General features: G+C 51.4%; 2 protein-coding genes across 2 annotated transcripts; both read left to right on the top strand.

The window, feature by feature from the left end:
* On the top strand, nucleotides 1-17434 carry SACK1E (scaffolding CK1 anchoring protein E). Its single transcript, XM_090048240.1, has 5 exons — nucleotides 1-1823; nucleotides 2102-2269; nucleotides 4396-4520; nucleotides 8946-9537; nucleotides 14018-17434. The coding sequence occupies exons 1-5, from the start codon at nucleotides 1380-1382 to the stop codon at nucleotides 14264-14266; spliced, it is 1578 nt and encodes a 525-aa protein (XP_089904366.1). The 5' UTR covers nucleotides 1-1379; the 3' UTR covers nucleotides 14267-17434.
* SPACA4 (sperm acrosome associated 4) lies at nucleotides 5367-6199 on the top strand. The gene has a single exon (XM_090048241.1). The coding sequence runs from the start codon at nucleotides 5816-5818 to the stop codon at nucleotides 6197-6199; it is 384 nt and encodes a 127-aa protein (XP_089904367.1). The 5' UTR covers nucleotides 5367-5815.
* Nucleotides 17435-17701: the final 267 nt, after the last annotated feature.

The raw sequence follows: 17701 nt of genomic DNA, 5'->3' as shown, positions 1-17701 counted from the left end.
CCTGTCTGGATCCCTGATCATTTCCAGCTGTGAGGCAGGGCTGGATCTTGAGATGGAGATGGAGAAACCAAGGCACACCATGGCGAAGTGACCTGCCTGAAGCTATCTGTGGTGAAGGCGAGGAAATCAGACCCCTGACCCCTCAGACCGAAGCTGGCACCTGAACCCACAGCTGGTCCTTCCAGCTGCCACTAATGCTGACTGCGGTAGGGACTGCAGATGGGGTCACTCAGGACAGCTGGGCACTGGAGCCTGGGATCTTTGCTTGCCTCTCAGGATTGATCTGGAGCTGGGATGCCCAAGCCCTGCACTGAGATGAGAGGCTTGGCCTGGAAGAGACATCTGCAGCTGTGAAAGAGGAGAAAGGAACAGGACGGACAAACAGACAGGTTTGAGCCCCTCGGCGCAGGGATCATCCCTTTCTCTGCATCTGGGCAGCACTGGCATGCCAGGAGCTCTGCTTCAGCTGTTGTTTTAATGGGTGATGAGAGGAGACTGGCAGGGTGAAAGGCAGATGGGGAGAAACAGGGACTGACTCATGAAGAGAGGAGGATTGGAAAGGAGAGGGTGCAGGGCAGGTGTGTGGCAAGACCCTAAAGACTAAACCCTGAAGTTTAGACCCTGCCCTGTATTTGTGTCTATTCAGGGCTGACTCTGTGAGGGGTTTTTGTGTGCATCAGCCTGTGTGAGGGTTGTATATGTGTGGCTCTGTATCTGTGTGAAGGGTATTTGTGGACTTGAGAGTGTCCGTCTTCGTGCCTAGGTGACGTACTTGGATGTGTGCTTCTGTAGGTCCATTCAAGGACTGTGTGTATATGTGTACATACCTGAGAGGAGTGGGGAGTCGAAGTGCTTCTGTAGGATAACTGCATGTGTATCTGAGTGAAGGAAACCTCTGTATATGTGTGATGGGATAGCAGTGTAGGTCTGTGTATTTGAGGTGAAGGGCTTAACCCTATGTGGAGGGGCATTTGTGGACTTGAGGCACTTTCTGTGTGCCTAAGTGAGGGCTTGTCTTTATTTCTGTGTGAGTGTAGGACACACTTGTATGCGGGTGTGCAAGAGGGATTATCTTTGTCTATCCATGTGTAGAGCGAGTAAGGCTGTTCATGTGGCATTTGTGTGTGTGGGATATTGAACACACATCTGCACCCCCTCTGCTTCTGGAGGATCTTAGTATCCATCTTTCTTAGTGTGCATGTTGGGGAGAGCTGTGTGTATGTATCTAAGTGCCTGTCTGGGGATTAGATTCAGAAGCATGTCTGCATCTCAAGGGGGACTGGTGGGGTAGCTCTGTGTGTGCGTGTGGACGTGTACTTGCTTACCTCAGCTGAGGGGGTATACATCTCCCCTTAGCACTGTCCCCCCACCCTGTGCACATGGCAGCCTCCCAGCTGCGCTGCCTGGAGGACGATGGCCTGTTGACCCCTGTCACCGAGTCCAGCCCCGAGTTCTTCTACTCGGAGGGGCAGCGCCTGGCACTGGAGGCTCTTCTGGGTGAAGGGATTGCTGCCTACACCCAGCGCCTGGCACTGGACAAGCTACGTCCCTTCCTCTCTGAAGTGGAGCTGCACAGCCTCCTGGAGGTGGCCCGGGACAAAGCTGAGCCTGCTGGCGCCTGGGATGGAGATGGCGCTGATGACGCCAGCCTCAGCTACTGGCCTGAGTGCTCCGAGGATCCCACCCCTGACCTCGATCTGGGATGGCCTCAGGACAGTGCTTGGAAGGGCATCACTCAGGCTGAGGTCTACACCCACCCGCCGGCTGAGCAGGCCCCCAAAGTCAAGGAGCTAGTGCGCAGGAGAATCCAGGAGGCTACCAAGGTACCGAGGGCCTGGGCACCTGCGTTCTGTCTCAGCTCGGGGAGGGGAGTGGGGTCTAGTGGATTAAAGCAGGGGGCTGGGTGCCAGGATGTTGCAGCTCCATCCCATCTCTGGAAGGTGGTGAAGTGTAGCAGGATAGAGCCATAGCTGAGGGGTTCAATGCTCCCTCTCTGGGGCTGGTGGCCCCTAAAAGGGAAAGGCCCAGTGTCTGATCGTGGAGGGGGGAGGCAGTGCCCCATGAAGGAGATGTCCTGATTTCTCTCTCGGGTATTTCCCAGGTGGTTGCCATAGTGATGGATATCTTCACTGATCCTGACATCCTCTCGGACCTGCATGATGCAGCAATGAGGCGCCGGGTCCCTGTTTACCTCATCCTCTGTCAGCAGCACCTTGCTGCCTTCCTCAGCATGGCAGAGAAAGCCTGCCTCAACATTCGCTACATGGAGGTATGGGCACCCGCAGGCCCCTGACCCATGGTAATAATCATACAACCATTGGCTATGTGTAGGGGGTGCACCCCCTGTGAAAAGGCAATGTTGACACTGCTGGTGGCACCTGCGAGAGGTTGCTGCTCGCCATCCCACCCCCCCGGCTGCTGACGCTGCCAGCAGCATCTGCAGTGATTGGCACTTGCCACCCCCTCCTGCCCTGCCACCAACAGTGCTGTGGCTGCCTGCGGGAGCTCCCTGATTACAGCTGCCATTGCCTGATGGAGCTTGCCATGCCTCTCCAGCCTCTGGGGGCACACATTGTTCATGCACATAACCCATCTACCCTACAGCACAGCCCTCCTTCCCAACCCACCCACTCAGTGCCTTCTGCCCCATCACCCACGGCACTGGGCCCTCTCCCTGCCACTAAGCTCCTATGGCCTCTACTTCAAATATGCTCTGCCCTGAATACCCTCCACCCTGCCATCTACAACACAATGCACACCACTGAGCCCTTGCAGCACAGCACTCCCTATTGGCCCCTCTTGTGAGCTGTGGTCTGACTGTGGTTGGTGCATCCAACCAGGTGACCTATCACCTGGACAAGGGAGAAGAGATTGATGTCATATACCTTGACTTCAAAAAAAGCCTTCAATTTGGTATCCCATGATTACTTCTTGGTGAAACTGGCCAATTGGCTTTGGGTCCACCATGATCTGCTGGCTGGGAAATTGGCTCCATGGTTGGACCGGGAGAGTGGTGGTTGACAGAAGTCAATCATCATGGTGCCCTGTGACCAGTGGGGTCCCCCAACGCTCTGTCTTTGGACCCATATAGTTTAACATCATTAATGATGTGGACATTGGAGTCGGAAGCGGACTGGCCAAGTTTGCCAATGATACCAAAATCTGGGGCAAAGCATCTACACCTGAGGACAGGAGGGTGATCCAGGCTGACCTGGACAGGCTCAGCAAATGGACAGATGAGAACCTGATGGTGTTTAACACCGAAAAATGCATGGTTCTCCACCTTGGGAGGAAAAACCAGCAGCATCTTTATTGGCTTGGCAGTGCTATACTTATTAGCACTATGGAAGAAAGACTTGGGGGTCATCATTGACCACAAGATGAACCTAAGCCTGCAATGCAATGCTGCAGCTAGTAGAGCGACCAAAACGCTGACTTGCATCCATAGATGCTTCTCAAGAAAATCCCGGGACGTTATTCTCCCATTGTACTTGGCCTTGGTGAGGCTGCAGCTGGAGTACTGCCTCCAGTTTTGGGCTCCACAATTCAAAAAGGATGTGGAGAAGCTTGAGAGAGTCCAGAGAAGAGCCACGCGCAAGATCAGAGATCAGGAAAACAGACCTTACGACGACAGGCTGAGAGCCATGGGGCTCTTTAGCCTGGAAAAGCACAGGCTCAGGGGTGACCTGATGGCCACCTGTAAATTTATCAGGGGTGACCACCAGTACCTGGGGGAACATTTGTTCACCAGAGCGTCCCAAGGGATGACGAGGTTGAACAGTTATAAAACTCCTGCAAGACCGTTTCAGGCTGGACATAAGGAAGAATTTCTTTACTGTCCGAGCCCCCAAGGTCTGGAACAGCCTGCCATCAGAGGTGGTTCAAGCACCTACATTGAATACCTTCAAGAGCAAATTGGATGCTTATCTTGCTGAGATCCTATGACCCCAGCTGACTTCCTGCCCTTTGGGCGGGGGGCTGGACTCAGTGATCTTCCGAGGTCTCTTCCAGCCCTAATGTCCATGAAATCTATGAAATCCATCCCAAACTCAACTGAGAGTTTTGCACATGAGGTTTTCTTATACATAAGCTGGATACAGCAGAGAAGACCAGGCTGTAGTGAATGCAAAGTCAGGCTGGGTCTGAACTGGCACCTTCTAGAGGAGAAAGGTTCCTCTTTTATTCCTCCCTCTTGAGCCAAGCAGAGTCCTACCCTGGGCTGGATTGAGGCCAGTGTCCCAGAGGGGAGAACTAGAGAGCAGAGGGGTGGTGAGGCTGGTTTGTGGTTGGGGTCTGGGTTGTTAGGGTGTCCTTACATCTGCTCAGGGGGTGGTGGGGGGAACTCTCAGAGTGTGGCCTTGTTTCCAATAACTGATCTTTTCATGCTGTTTGCAGAACCTCCGAGTCCGGGTCCTAGCAGGCTGTACCTTCCAGAGCCACCAGGGCAAGAAAGCAACAGGAACCTTGAAAGAGAAATTTATCCTGATCGATGGGAATATGGTGATCACTGGGAGCTACAGGTAGGGAGGATTTGCACCTGGCATGGGTACAATGGGCTTCTAATATTGTTTCATCCCAAGACTCTCTAGTGCAAGGTGATATCTTCTCCATGTCCCATCCATTACTTGATCACTGCAATTTGGTGCCAATGGAGGCAGGATTGTGCTATAGGGGAAGATCTGTTTGGCTAGGCACTGGGCTAAGACCAAACCCTGTTGGTTCATATGGAGAGGGGGCTCCAAGATGGGAAGGGCTGGAGTAGGGTTGAACCAGAGGTGGAGTATGGAGTGTAGAATAGTTGTGGAGCTGGAGAGACTCATGGGTTGCAGGCTTTGTGCCTTCTGTGGCATTTCCCTTTCACTCGAAGGACTGACATTCCTGCTTCACTGTGCCATGTAGAAATGGCAGCAGGGTCTTTGCCCTCCAGGCCATACATTAGGTGAGGTATAGATCCAGGGATAGGATCCTCCTGCTCTAACTCACCAGGACCCTACTGTATTCTCAGAACTGGGGCTAGAACCCAGGTATCCAGGCTCCCAGCCTCCACTGTTCAAACTTACTAGACCCCCCCTCTTTATAATACCAGTTGCTGCACTTGCTTTTGCTTCAGTGTGACCTTACTCTGAGGTCACTGGCCACTATGATATCACTGTAGTAATATCAGTTTGTTCTCCTGTCCCTGGAATTGGCCAATGAGATTCATGCTGACCATTGTGAGGTCATCGCTGTTAAGTCGATAAATCTAGCTTTATCCTTGCTGTGTTCTCTGGACCTGTGAGAAGTCCAGAGAGTGCCAGACCCTTGGTTTTCTGGAGCTCTGGCCCCGGATCCTTGTTCCAGAGTTGCTGAGATTGGATTGAGCCGATTCAAAGTCTGCTGGAACTGGGAATCTGCTTTGAAATCCAGATCCATTGACTGGGAAGAGTTTCTGATGCCACAGGAGCTGGAGACTTGGACCCAGAGCTTGGTTTTGGCATTGTGGCAGGCCCAGTCCAGATCCTGGTTCTGAATTCAGTGCGCTGGGAAGACCGAAACTTGGTTCTGCTGCTGCCGCAGCTCGGAGTCTGGATCCAATAACTAGGACTTGCATCTGCCCTCCTGTGAGCAGAAAGACATCAGTCTAGGCCCTGGTTCTGACCCACTGGGTCTAGGAATCTGGATCTATTAACTGGGACTTGGTTTTGACCTCACTGAAGCAGGGAGACCTGGTCTGTGGTTCTACCCTTCCTGGAACAGAGAAATTCCTGCCTACTGCCCAGCCACACACATCCTGTCCTTCTGCAGCGTGAAAATTCAACTCCACATCTTATACCCCATGTCCCGGCCCTTAATGCTGCTACTGCTGGTGCTGGCACTGGTGCTGAACGCAGTGCCTGGGGCCAGCCCCAAGGAATGCTACTTCTGTGAGGTGACATCATCAAAGAAATGCCCCAGCACACTCATGAGCTGTGACAACGATGAGGACTGTTTTGTGGGCCGTGGTGTGGCCCTGGGTGTCTCTGTGGTGCAGAACAAGGGCTGCACCCGAGCCATCAACTGTGGCAAGGAGCATCCCATCACCCACATGGGTGTCACTTACAGCCTGGTCACCCAGTGCTGCAAAGGGGCCCTGTGCAATGCAGGCACTGCCCTGCCCCGCTTGCCTGGCCTTGGCCTACCCCTGGCACTGGGCCTCGCCTTCCTGCTGGAGCACCCCTGAGCCTGCCAAGGAGAGAGGGGGACTGGGATCTAATAAAAAACCTGAGAGAGGTGGATGGCTGGTGTGGCTTTGTGGGGCATTGGGGTAGGGGGCAGGAGGGAAGGCATGGACACTTGGAGTGTGTCCAGATGAGTGTGGTTGTGTGGTATGTGGTGCCGCAAACATGTTTGCAGCATCACATACTGCACACTCTGGTGTTTTCCATGCTCCAAGGGTGCGCTGCCTGAGCGTGTGCTGCACTGGGTTTTTTTCCCACAAATTTTTTTTGACCCCATAATATCCAGAGGCCAAAAAAAAATTGCAGACAAATAAAAACAACGGTACGACATACACTCGGCCAGCGCATGCTCAGGGCTACCTGGAGCTGTGCTACAGCTGCTGACCAGGCTCTGCATAGCAGAATTACTGCTGCTGCGGCCCTGGAAGGCTCCCAGGACTGCAGGTAAGGCTGCTGGGGTCAGCTCAGTGCTGGCCTCAGCCTTCCCTACCACACTTGGGGCAACTTGCCATGGGCCAAAACGTGTGTGGCATGAGTGTTCTCCAGAGAACCAAACGTCCACGCTTTTTTAAAATTATTATTAAAATATATTTCTATTTATATAGAGCGAGTTCTATGTATACATCCTCTATCATAAGCTTTCCATCACACATCTTAAAACCACATTAAGAAATCCGCGCTTCCCTTTACAATAAACTCACCCAATCCTCTATACCCCTGCGCACCCTCCCTCCACCCTCACCTACCCAAATCACAGTCCTTTAGTCCAAAACCTGATCTGGGGTTTACGTTCTCACTTCATTCACTGTCCTTGTTGCTGTCGCTATTGATGCCGCTCTCAGTTCTGCTGCTGCTGATCCTGTTGTAGTTCTTCTCGCTGTCTCCAGGTCCAGTAGCATCTCTGTCTTCGTTCTCTCTGTCCACTTCCCCTTCTGGGGTGGTCTTTGAACAACCTGTGCCAGGTGTTGCTTTTCCAGATGAAGTTGGCTACGTCTTCTCCATCCTCACTCACTGATTTCCAGTGCTAAGACTGAAGTTTGCTCAGAAACATTTTAACACAGTCTGTTTCCTTGAGCTCGGTGTGCCTGTATAACAGGAGGTTCCTGCATTGCCACAGGGCGCTCCTGACACAGGACACAAACTGGTTGAAATACATTGTCTGGGACCCCTGCCGCTCAGTTAGGTGTCCGTACATCATCACCTCCCTTGTCATCAGCCTGACTCCTGTCACTTTCAAGGAGCCAGCTCACCTTTTCCCTCACCTTTTCCAAACCAAACCTTTTCCAAATCAAACATCCATGCATGTCTGGATGCGCCGTTGGTGTCCTCTGGCTGTAGCATCTGAGATAGCTGGAACTACCTGGCTGTCAGTGTGAGGGGAGGGCCCCTGCTGGCTAAAGTGGCAACAGTCGCCCATGCCCAGGGGTCACGTGGGGGAGTCCAAGGTGCTGGGGGAAATGAGGAAGACAGGAAGTAGAAGAGATTGCAAACTGGGCTTAGAACAATGGTGTCTTGAAGTTTAGCTTGGGAGGGGAGATAGGACCACAATGGGAATTGCAAACTGGGAGTAGGACTGAGGCATCCTGGAGCTACTTTCAGAGTCTTGGTGTGGGAAAAAGGAGTGGCAGGCATTTGCAAACCAGGAGTAGGACTCAGGTGTCCTGGGGATGAATCCAGCATCAAGGCTGGAAGGGGAGTGAGCAGAGGATATTGTAAGCTGGGTTGAGAACCCAGATGTCCTGGGAGAAGCTTGCATATTGGTTGTGGAAGTCCCAGTAGAGCCAGCCAGCCCCTGATGTGTTCCCCATCCCAGAGGCAACCACATCTCATTGCTTGGGCAAGCTGGGCCCTGTGTGAGACCCTCGGGCTATGCATGGCACCTGCTGTGTCTGTTTGACCCCAGTTGTGGGAGGGGGTGCTCAGGGAAGGGACAATGTTTAGGCTATTCCTATGTGTCATCTCCACCTGCCACTTGCTTTGGGAATGTGCATCTCTTGCCTGCAGCTCAGGGCCTCAGCTTGTGGGGCACAGCCTGGCTTTGTACTGCTGCAGTAGGAGATCTGAGATGGCAATGGGTGCTTCTGAACCTGGCATCTGGGGGAATTCCTGTCTGCCTCATGACATCTATCGCTCCTCCACCAGCAATAGCGGCCAGACACAACCTCCCTTTCTGTGCTAGGGTTTGTAGTAGCAGTGTAAGTAGTTGTGTCCTACCCAACTCTGGTTAAGGGCCCCTGTGTAACCTGTGAGCAGTGTGTGGCACCTGCTGTGTCTGTTTGCCTCCAGCTGCTGGGGAGAATGGGCAAGGGGATGCTTGGGAGGGGTACAGTGTCTAAATGCCACCCTTCCCATAAGCAGATGCAGGCAGATGCTTGTTGGGGGTGGGGGGAATGCTCCCTCCCCCCAGAGAACAAAATGTTTCCAGCTATGTTGACGGTGGGAGGATTTTCATGGTTTCCACTTTAAATGTCATGGTTTTTTTTTATTCTCATCCCTCCTCTCCCTACTGCCTGCTTTCCCTTACCCTGTTATCTCCACTGCCCCCTCCCTTTTCCCCTGCACTGCTATCCCATTCCTCTTGCCTTCCCACTCTCCTGGCCCTATCCTTTCCCCTAATTCCCTCTCCCAACCCCACTCCCCTCTGCTCCCCTCCCCTGCCCCACAACTGTATCCACCCCACCCCATGCTTTGTTGCCCTATCCCACTGTCCTCCCCATAACTACCCCCACTCTCTGCCTTCCCCAACAGCTTCACGTGGACTGATGCCCGCCTGCACCGCCAGCTGGTGATGCTGCTGACGGGCAACGTGGCTGGGGCTTTCGACCAGGAGTTCCGCACCCTCTACGCTGCCTCACACCCACTGCGGCCTCCCGTGCCATCCACCACCCATGCCAGCCCTCCTGCCCATGGCCATGCCAATGGGGGACCTTCGCCCCAGGTGGCTCCCTTCCTCAGCACCCTGGCTGGTGTCCACCTCTCCCCGGGGGCCCACCATGTGGCTGAGCGCCGCTCTGTGGCCCCCCAGCCCGTGGCCAAGAGCCGAGCTGGTGACTGGGCAGTAGTGAGGGCCACACGGGCCATGGCTGCTGATGGTCCCTCCCCCATCAATTTGCCCGAGGCCACAGCTGTGACACCACCCCGGCGCCCCTTGGAAGCTGCTAGGGAGCATGCTGCCCTGAGTGACATCCACCGCAGTGTCCAGCGGGCCCGGCTGGTAGCTACCCGTGCCACGGGGCAGAGGCCCACCAAGTCACTGTGGGACCTAAGCCGGCTCTCGCAGCTCTCAGGCTCCAGTACTGACTCTGGGCAGCATGGCACCGAGCTGGGGGATGATGCCCAGGTGAGTCTGCTGTGCCCAGGGATGGCAGGGAAAATCAGTGCCCTGGGTGGTGGGAGAATGGGGGCTAGGACTGAGGTCCCCCCACACCCTGAGGCCTGATAGGGCAGAGCTGGGGATCCCTGGCATACCAGCACAGAGCCAGGAGAGGAGCCAAGGCAAGCTGGATGCTTTGTGGCTCCCAACCCCTAAGGAAGGGTGGGGTGGGATAAAGACCAGGGTTTCCTGGATGGGGGGACTGGGGCTAGAGGTTGGGGTCCTCCTGTACTCCAAGGCCAGGTAGTAGGGGGCAGTCTGGGAATGGGTGGAGGGGCTGGGGTCCTCTCCCCACCCATAACCCAAGGCCTGGCTGGGGAACAAGAGGGCTAGTCATCCCCAGCAGACTGGTGAGAAGGCAAAGGTGTAGAGATGGGTAAGAATTGGGTATGCTAGGACTTGATGGCTATCTTGACGGGGGAGAGGAGGAGGGCCGTCTATGTGTCCCAAGCCCTGGTGAGGGGGTGTGACCTGGGCATCCCCACCCCACCCCACCCCACCTTTGAATCATAGAAAAGTAGGGCTGGAAGGGACCTCCAGAGGTCATCCAGTTCAACTTTCTCCTTGAAGCAGGATCTAACTGTTCCGTGTAACTTATTCCTAAAACTACACAATCAACTTCATCACACTGCTACAAGGCATGTTGCTCATAGACTCTTGAAGCACCCTAACCTGCCACGGGTGAAGCAGGGGGACAACAGTGGTCACTGTCCTCCTGCTGCAAGGTCTGCTTAAATGCTCTGGGGAGATCCAAGGAAGAGGGCCAGACCCTTGCTACAAGGAAGTCTAAACCCTCCCATAGTCTGTACCAGTCTGACCATGGGGTAAAATTCCTTTCTTCCCAAACAGGGTGATTGATCTGACCCTGAGTGGAGGGACAAGACCCTCTAACTAGAAACTCCTCAGGGTTTCTAGCAGGAACACTGGTATACTCCAGTCAAAGTCCCTAGCCTTGGCTGCAGCCAACACCCAGTGCTTCTGAGGAAAGTGAAAAAAACCTCCAGACACCTGTAACAACAAGAAGGGGGGAAATTCCTTCCTCGCCCCATGTAATAACCAGCAATACCTAGATGCATAGGAGAAACCAAACATCCTCTGCTTTGCTCTGCAACCTGGACTCCACACGTTATAGCCTCTAACTAACTAGACAGCCAGAACACCCCTTTCTCTATCTCCTCCACAGAGTTATTCCAGCTGTGTAGATCTTCTTTCATAATTAAGCCAGGGGTGGAGATCTGCTTCATTCGTTTGCTGCTGTCCATGGTCATCTGCTTTATCCACCTTCTTTAAGCTACAAAACTCTTGTTATCTCACGGCAATTCTTCTGTTGCTTTTTACATGCCGCGCCAGGCACAGCTACTCCTAGATCATCCCTGATCAAAGCTTGTCCAATCTCTTCTTGAAAACTGCTAAGGATGGAGATTCCACAACTTCTGCAAGCAGCGTGTTCCCCTGCCTCGCTGTTCTAACAGTGAAGGAGTTTATCCTGATATCCAGTTGATCAAATTTAAACTTATTTTGCTGCAACTTCAAGACATCAGTCCTTTTCCTGCTCTGTGCAGCAACAGAAAAAATGTGTTTTCCTTTTTTATGGCAGCTTTTCAGCTATTTGAAGACTGCTATCATGTCCACCCTCTAAGGCACCTTTTCTGAAAACTGAATGTGCTGATTTCTTTCTACTTCTCCTCATATGGCTTGCCTTCCAAGTTCTTTAGCATTTTGTCACCCACCTCTGGATCCCCTCTAACTTTTCTCTATGTCCTTTTGAAAACATGGAGCCCAAAATTGCACATAACAGTCTAGATGAGGCCTAACCAGTGCTGAGTGAATAGGCACAATCACCCTGTCTTGAACTGAACACTCCTATTGATGTAGTCCAAAACCACATTTGCTTTTTGTGCAGCTGTATCACACTGCAGACTCATGTTGACTCTGTGATCCACCAGCCCTCCCAGTCCCTTCTCCCTAATGCTACCATCCACCCATCTTGTATTTGTATTATTGGTTATTCTCAAGGTATAGCACTTTGCATTTGTCAGTATTGCACTTCAGCCTGTCGGGTTTAGCTCAGCTTTCCAATCTATCAGAATCCTTTTGAATTGCTCTCCTTGTGTTGTTCTCAAAAGACCAAGGAGTTAAACTTATTGAACAATAAAGCTTGTTCATTCGGAGACCCTCTTGGCCTTCCCCTCTGCTGTTCCATGGGGTTCCCTTCTCTCTCCCCCATGCAAATGTAACAACTTATACATACCACTGTTAAAGGTATTATCAACACACTCCTTCCTGTCCACTAGTATGCTCATTATCATTTCCAGTTTCATGTCATCTGCAAATTTGCTCAAGAAGCTCTCTCTTCCATTATTCAAATAATAAATCCGTAAACACGTTGAACAGCTCCAGGCCCAGGAAGACCCCTGTGGAGCTCCACTCTGTTCTGCTATTCCAGTTTAAATCCATTTATATGCCTTTGGCTTGCGGCAATTGAGCCAGTTGTCTACCTACCTTTCAGTAACTTTGTCTAGCCCACACTTCTGCAGTTTGCTTATGAGAAGGCCATGTGAGACTCATAAAAAGCCTTATAGAAGTCCAACTATCCTATCTCCACTGCATTCCCTCCATCTACCCAGCTAGTTATTTTATCAAAGAAGATCAAGTTTGTGTGGCACAATTTGTTCTTAATAAATCCATGTTGGTTGCTTGTGATCAGCCTTTCTTTCTCCATTTACTTGACAATGGACTTCCTTATAATATGTTCCAGTAACTTCCCATGCACTGAGGTGAGGCTAACTGGTCTATAATTCCCCAGGTCCTCCTTTTTGCCTTTTTAAAAAAGGGGTCTTGCCAGCCCTTTTCCAGTCATAGAGTTGTAGAACAGTGGGGCTGCAAGGGGCCTTCAGAGGTCACCTATTCCAAACCCCTGCTAGAGGTCAAATTATTCCCTATCCAACCCATCCTATACACATTCATTGCCTAACCTATATGGTCAGCCCTGACAACCACAGTGCATAACACCCTAACCTACCACAGGTAAGGCAGAGGGACAATGGTGGTGCCTCACCTATTTCCTATGCTCAGAAATCTCATCTGCCAGTTCCTTCAGGACTGTGGGATAAAGTTCATCAGACTGATGACTAATGCATTCAGATCCAGCAAAAGCTCTCTGAATTTTTCTTTTCTCAACCCTGGGCTTCTCCTGGTCCTTATCCAGATAATCCTTATTAGCAGTCTGGTTGCAGCCTGCTTTGTGAGGACTGAGGTAAAGTAGCTCTTGAGCAACTCTGTCTGCTTTGCGTCTTCTGTTAAGAGCTCACCATCAATATTTAATGGTGGCCTCATAGCTTCCTGGATCTTTCTTTTCCAGCCAAAAATTTATAGACTAGCGAGTCCCAGCTCACTCTAGATGCCTGTGAGAGCCTTTTAAGGGTGCTGCAGGACGTCATTCCATGTTAGTGCTGTTAGGTGTGCAAACATGATTCACAAGATAAACCCAATGATTTCAAATAAGAATCCATAGTGTTAAAAAACTTCTGGCCTATTTTGTCGTTCTGAGCTCTTTGCACCAGAAAGAATGCAGTATTCTTTTTCCATAGTCAAATAATGAGTGAAAATTAAGATCTGGCATTTTCCAAGGGGTGCCTTGAATGTAAAAAGGCTGAGAACCACTGTTACGGAACCTCTTCCTGTTGTTTTTAACTTCCCTCATCAGGTGAAGCTCATTTTTCACCTTTGCCTCATTGATTTTGTCCTTGCAAGTTGTTCCGCCTTGGTGCAACACCCCCACCCTGCGTCAATATTGACCAGTGCACCAGTCTGGGTTGGGTATGGGCCCAGGTGTCTTGCTTGAGCACCCTGAGAAGGGGGGGGGGGGTTAGAAAAGCCCCCTTCCTGCCCTCCGCAGGTTCCTTCCTTAAACACTCCCCCGTGCTCTCTTCTGGCCCCAATTTTTCTCTCCCCTTTTGCCCCCTTTCTTCTTCTCTCTCTCTCCCTACTTCTTTCCTGTTCCCCTATTCCTGCCCCAACACATGTAGGTCTTTGGGGTGCTTGGAGGAGGGTTGGGGCAGGACTGGAGAGGTCTAGACCTGGGGGCCAGAGATCCCCTTGGTGTTAGGCTGCAAACTACAGGTTTCTCTGCAGCTCCTGCCTCTAGAAATGGGGTTGGAGAGAAGGCTTGTGGGGGGAGCAGGGCAAGGCCTCCTGGAGTGGTTAACGTGGTACTGGGGTGGGGGAAGGGACTCTTGGAGGTGGGGAGATAGTAGAGGGCAGGGGGGCACCTGGTAGGAGGGACCCCTGGGAGCAGGAACTATATGGGGGCTCTGGTCACCTCCCTTCCCCCTCCACAATACCAGGACCATAAATGGGGGGAAGAGTTTATAGGAGGGAAGAGGCTGCTGGAAGGGACTCACTCTCTCTTGTGGGGATGGGGCTGCCCCCTCATTTCTCCCTCCAGGGCAAATCCAAGTGGGGCTACCAGGACACACCAGCCCGGGCACTGATGCGGCAGCGTGGGGCCCCACACACTGGTGAGGACCTGCGCCAGCCCCCCATCTTCCTGTCACCTGGCTACAAGCCCCGTGGGGCATCTGGCTACCCAGGTTTGGGTCGGCTGCAAGGGCAGCTGTATCATGGCCCTGTAGCCCTGCCACGGCCCTGGGGACAGCCAACCACACGCAGCTATGGAAAGCAGTGGCACTACTGATCCAGGCACTGGAGGCATCTGCCAGGAGACAGCAGAGCTGGAGGATACCTTGATCTCTCTCGTACACAGCTACCAGGGGTTATGCTGGAACCAGATGCTGTCTCGAAAGGTGTCCCCAGCTGTGTTGGTGTGAACTGGGATGAACTGGTGAGTGCCAGTCTGGAGTCCAGCAGGTGTATCATCCTGGTTATACCAGTGTTGCAGGAATGAACGGATGCATGCTGCATACTGATTGGCTAAATTGGAGTCTGATTGGCATTATTGCTGTTATTGGGATGAGCAAGCACAGAGACCCTGTCTTATGCTGAAACCTGAAAGGAGTTTGTTTTCATTATGCTGGAGTTGCAGAGAGAGACTGGTGCATACTGACAGTTTAACTAGACTCTGGTGAGAGTATCTCCTGGTCATGCTGTTGGTACTGGGAGGGGCAGATGGATGCAGATGCCTTGAATTCAAGTTACACTGGTGGTGCTGAAACAAACTGGTGCACCATGCCAATCTCAACTGGACTCTAATGGGCAGGTTGCCCAGTTTTACTGGTGTTATGGGGGCAAGCCAAAGCCCCATCAAAGACTTCAGCTGGAGCCTGACAGGAGTTTCTTGGATGTACTGAAGTTACTGAGTTGGACTAATACAGCTCAAGACTGGATTCTGATGGGATTATTCCCTGCTCATACTGGTATAGGCCAGGAGGACATGGTGGTCTCAACTAGACCCTGCTGGGGACTGTTCTCCAGGCAATGGGTGTCATTACAAGCCATGACAATTGTTACTGGGTTGAACTAGAGCAGACAGACATCAGCAGGAGACTCACTCCATCCCAGACTTCCTCACTTGGGTCATCTCTTCAGTAGTATCAAAACCCATCCTTGTGGCAACTAATAGGAACTAGATGTACTGGGAATTCACTGGTGTAAGGCAGGTATGAGGCACAGATTTATAGAGCCAGTGATTATATTGAGATACCAGCAAAGGCTGACAGATTAAACTGGGTCAGCTAGTAGCAGGGCAGCATATTCCTGTAGTCAAGTGCTGGCTGGAGGTGGGACCTTGGTACTAGATAGAATTACTCAGGCCTTGGGAGCTGCAGCACCACTGGAGCTAGTAGTACCAATGGATACATTGGGGTTGAAATGGGAGAGGAACTCTTCAACTCCAGTCTTCCTGCCCCATACCTGGGGGCTACAAAAATGAAGTTGACCAGCTAGGACTGGGGTGAGGTGGGGGCACTGCCAGGTTTAAAAGGTGGCTTCAGAGGTTATTTTTAGAACAGGTCAGAGAAGACTCCCCTTCCAGGGAGCAAAGTCAAAGGGGGAAGGGAATAAACACTAGTGCAGAGGAAAACAGCTGCTTTTATTAGAAAGCAGATATCACCATCCAGGGAAGGTTCCTGCAAAACCCAGGGCTGGATGCAAAGCCAGCCAAGACGAGAAGAGAACCTCCCCCCCCTCCCCCAAAAAGACAAAAACCAACCACTTAAGTATACAGTAAGTTGCATGCACTAGGAACCCCCTAGTGCCAGGCCCTCCCCCAGTCCAGATGTTGAAGAGCTTCTCAGCCAGCTCAAGATCCAGGATGGCAGGAACATCCTCTGTAACAGGCATTCACAATGCCTGCAGGAAAACAAAAAGACAAGTGGTTTCAAGTGGGAATGGGAGCCCCTCCCTTTCTCATGTACCCCTGGCTTGTCCCCATGTCATACACACCACTGTGCACAGTTGTCCATATATAGGATAAGAGTCTACTACTGCATGCATCTTATCGGACCAATTTCATACTGTTACTGTTTTTATAAGCCACCCCTGAATACAAGCCAGCTTCACATTTTCAGGTTCAGTTTTAAGGAATCCACCCCAACATACATTTGAGGGATGGTGGGAATCTGTAAGGGCAGCTGAGGGCCTTGTTTTGGTATTTATTCTGTGGGGACTTTAGAAGTCATAAGCCTAGGTCTTCAAGGATAGGGACATCTCTCTCTGAATGATCATTATGGCCTGTGTATGAGAGAGAGAAGGAGAACACTACAGGTTAGGACAGTCCCCGTTTAGTCAAACCAAGTCCAGAAGCACTTAAAAGAAGAAAGAAGAAGTTTGAAGTTGGTGCTGCAGCACCACGAAGTCTGTGGAGGGACAGAGCTCTGCAACTACCACATCCACCCATGGAGTAGAGTATAGCTGGAGCTTTTGAAGGCAAAAAAAAAAAAAGGTGTCTGTTAATGGACACCAGGGCAAGAATGTATTCTAGAAAGCACAGAGTATAGAAGCCAGAATTTAACCTGGATAAGCTCCACGGTGAGGGAGGGAGACAGGGGAGGAAAAAAAGGAACACAATCACCCCTTTGACCCCCCCCCCCCACCATACACCCACCCCAAAAGCAGAATTCCTTGTTGATCAGCCTGAAAAGTAGTGCTGGAGAGTAAGTCTGCACTTTTGATTGCTTCCCTGGACCCCAAGCAGACAACTATGTAACATTCATGCAAACTGAACTAAGAAGCTCTCTCCTCATCCAACCCTCCAGAAAAGTCAGAGCACATACAAGGATCTAAGAAGTTAGTCAGCTTTTAAATCAGACTAGTACCATTGTTGGCAAGCAAGACCAGCAATTGAACACAAGATGCCCGTCTCTTCCCCAGCTGTACAGCTGGTTCAAATTAGATCCTATGGTTAGATTCTAACCAGGTCTCATCTCACCCTAGTGCCTGGGCCATCACAGCTGCATTCATTGCTCTCAGGCAGGTGGTATCAAGATCCTGTAACAGACTCATCCTGATAAGAGGAGACTACTAATGATGGGAAGTGAGCCCAGGCACTACCTGCTAATAGGAGGGCCCTGTGTAGGCCATCAGGAGTTGTAGGTTTGTACTCCAATGAGACATTTGGGTCCACTCCTACTAGCAGGTCCTGGGACTCCCCATCTATTAACACTCCCCACCTTTACGTTCTACAGCCTGGAACAAAAACAAAGGGTTCCTTGTATAGTAACTTTCTGAAGCCACTGCCCCATGCAGGCACTTCACTTGGATCCAAACTAAGATACTCACTTCAGATTCTGACCTGCTTAATACTTGGGGAAGGGGGAAAAAAGGTTTGAAAACAGTTCAATCCAAACATGTTTGGGAAAGTAATGAAATTAATAATTTTAAGTGTGCACCTTGTTGCTTGCTCCCCTCATTAGGGGAAAAATAAGCCAGCATCATTTCACTTGTTGACAAAAGTGACTTTGACAAGAAATCTTTTGTTGGCTGGGGTGGGGAGGGATAAGGGATGGGACAGATAGAAGAGACCTCAAAGAGGAGGAATTTTGCCTACATTGCACTCCTACCTGTGGAAAGGGTAACAATACATTTCTGCTTCTCCGATCTGCGCAGCAAGAGCCCGGGCACCTGGGCCAGTAGCTTGGTGACATCTGCATATCCCGCCTCATGGCTCAGGGCC

This window comes from Crocodylus siamensis, chromosome 5 (genome assembly GCF_052110815.1).
Source record: "Crocodylus siamensis isolate JL-2025a chromosome 5, ASM5211081v1, whole genome shotgun sequence".
Classification (NCBI taxonomy): domain Eukaryota; kingdom Metazoa; phylum Chordata; order Crocodylia; family Crocodylidae; genus Crocodylus; species Crocodylus siamensis.
Note: the sequence above shows the minus strand (reverse complement) of the source record. Positions and strands in the feature narration are given on the sequence as shown.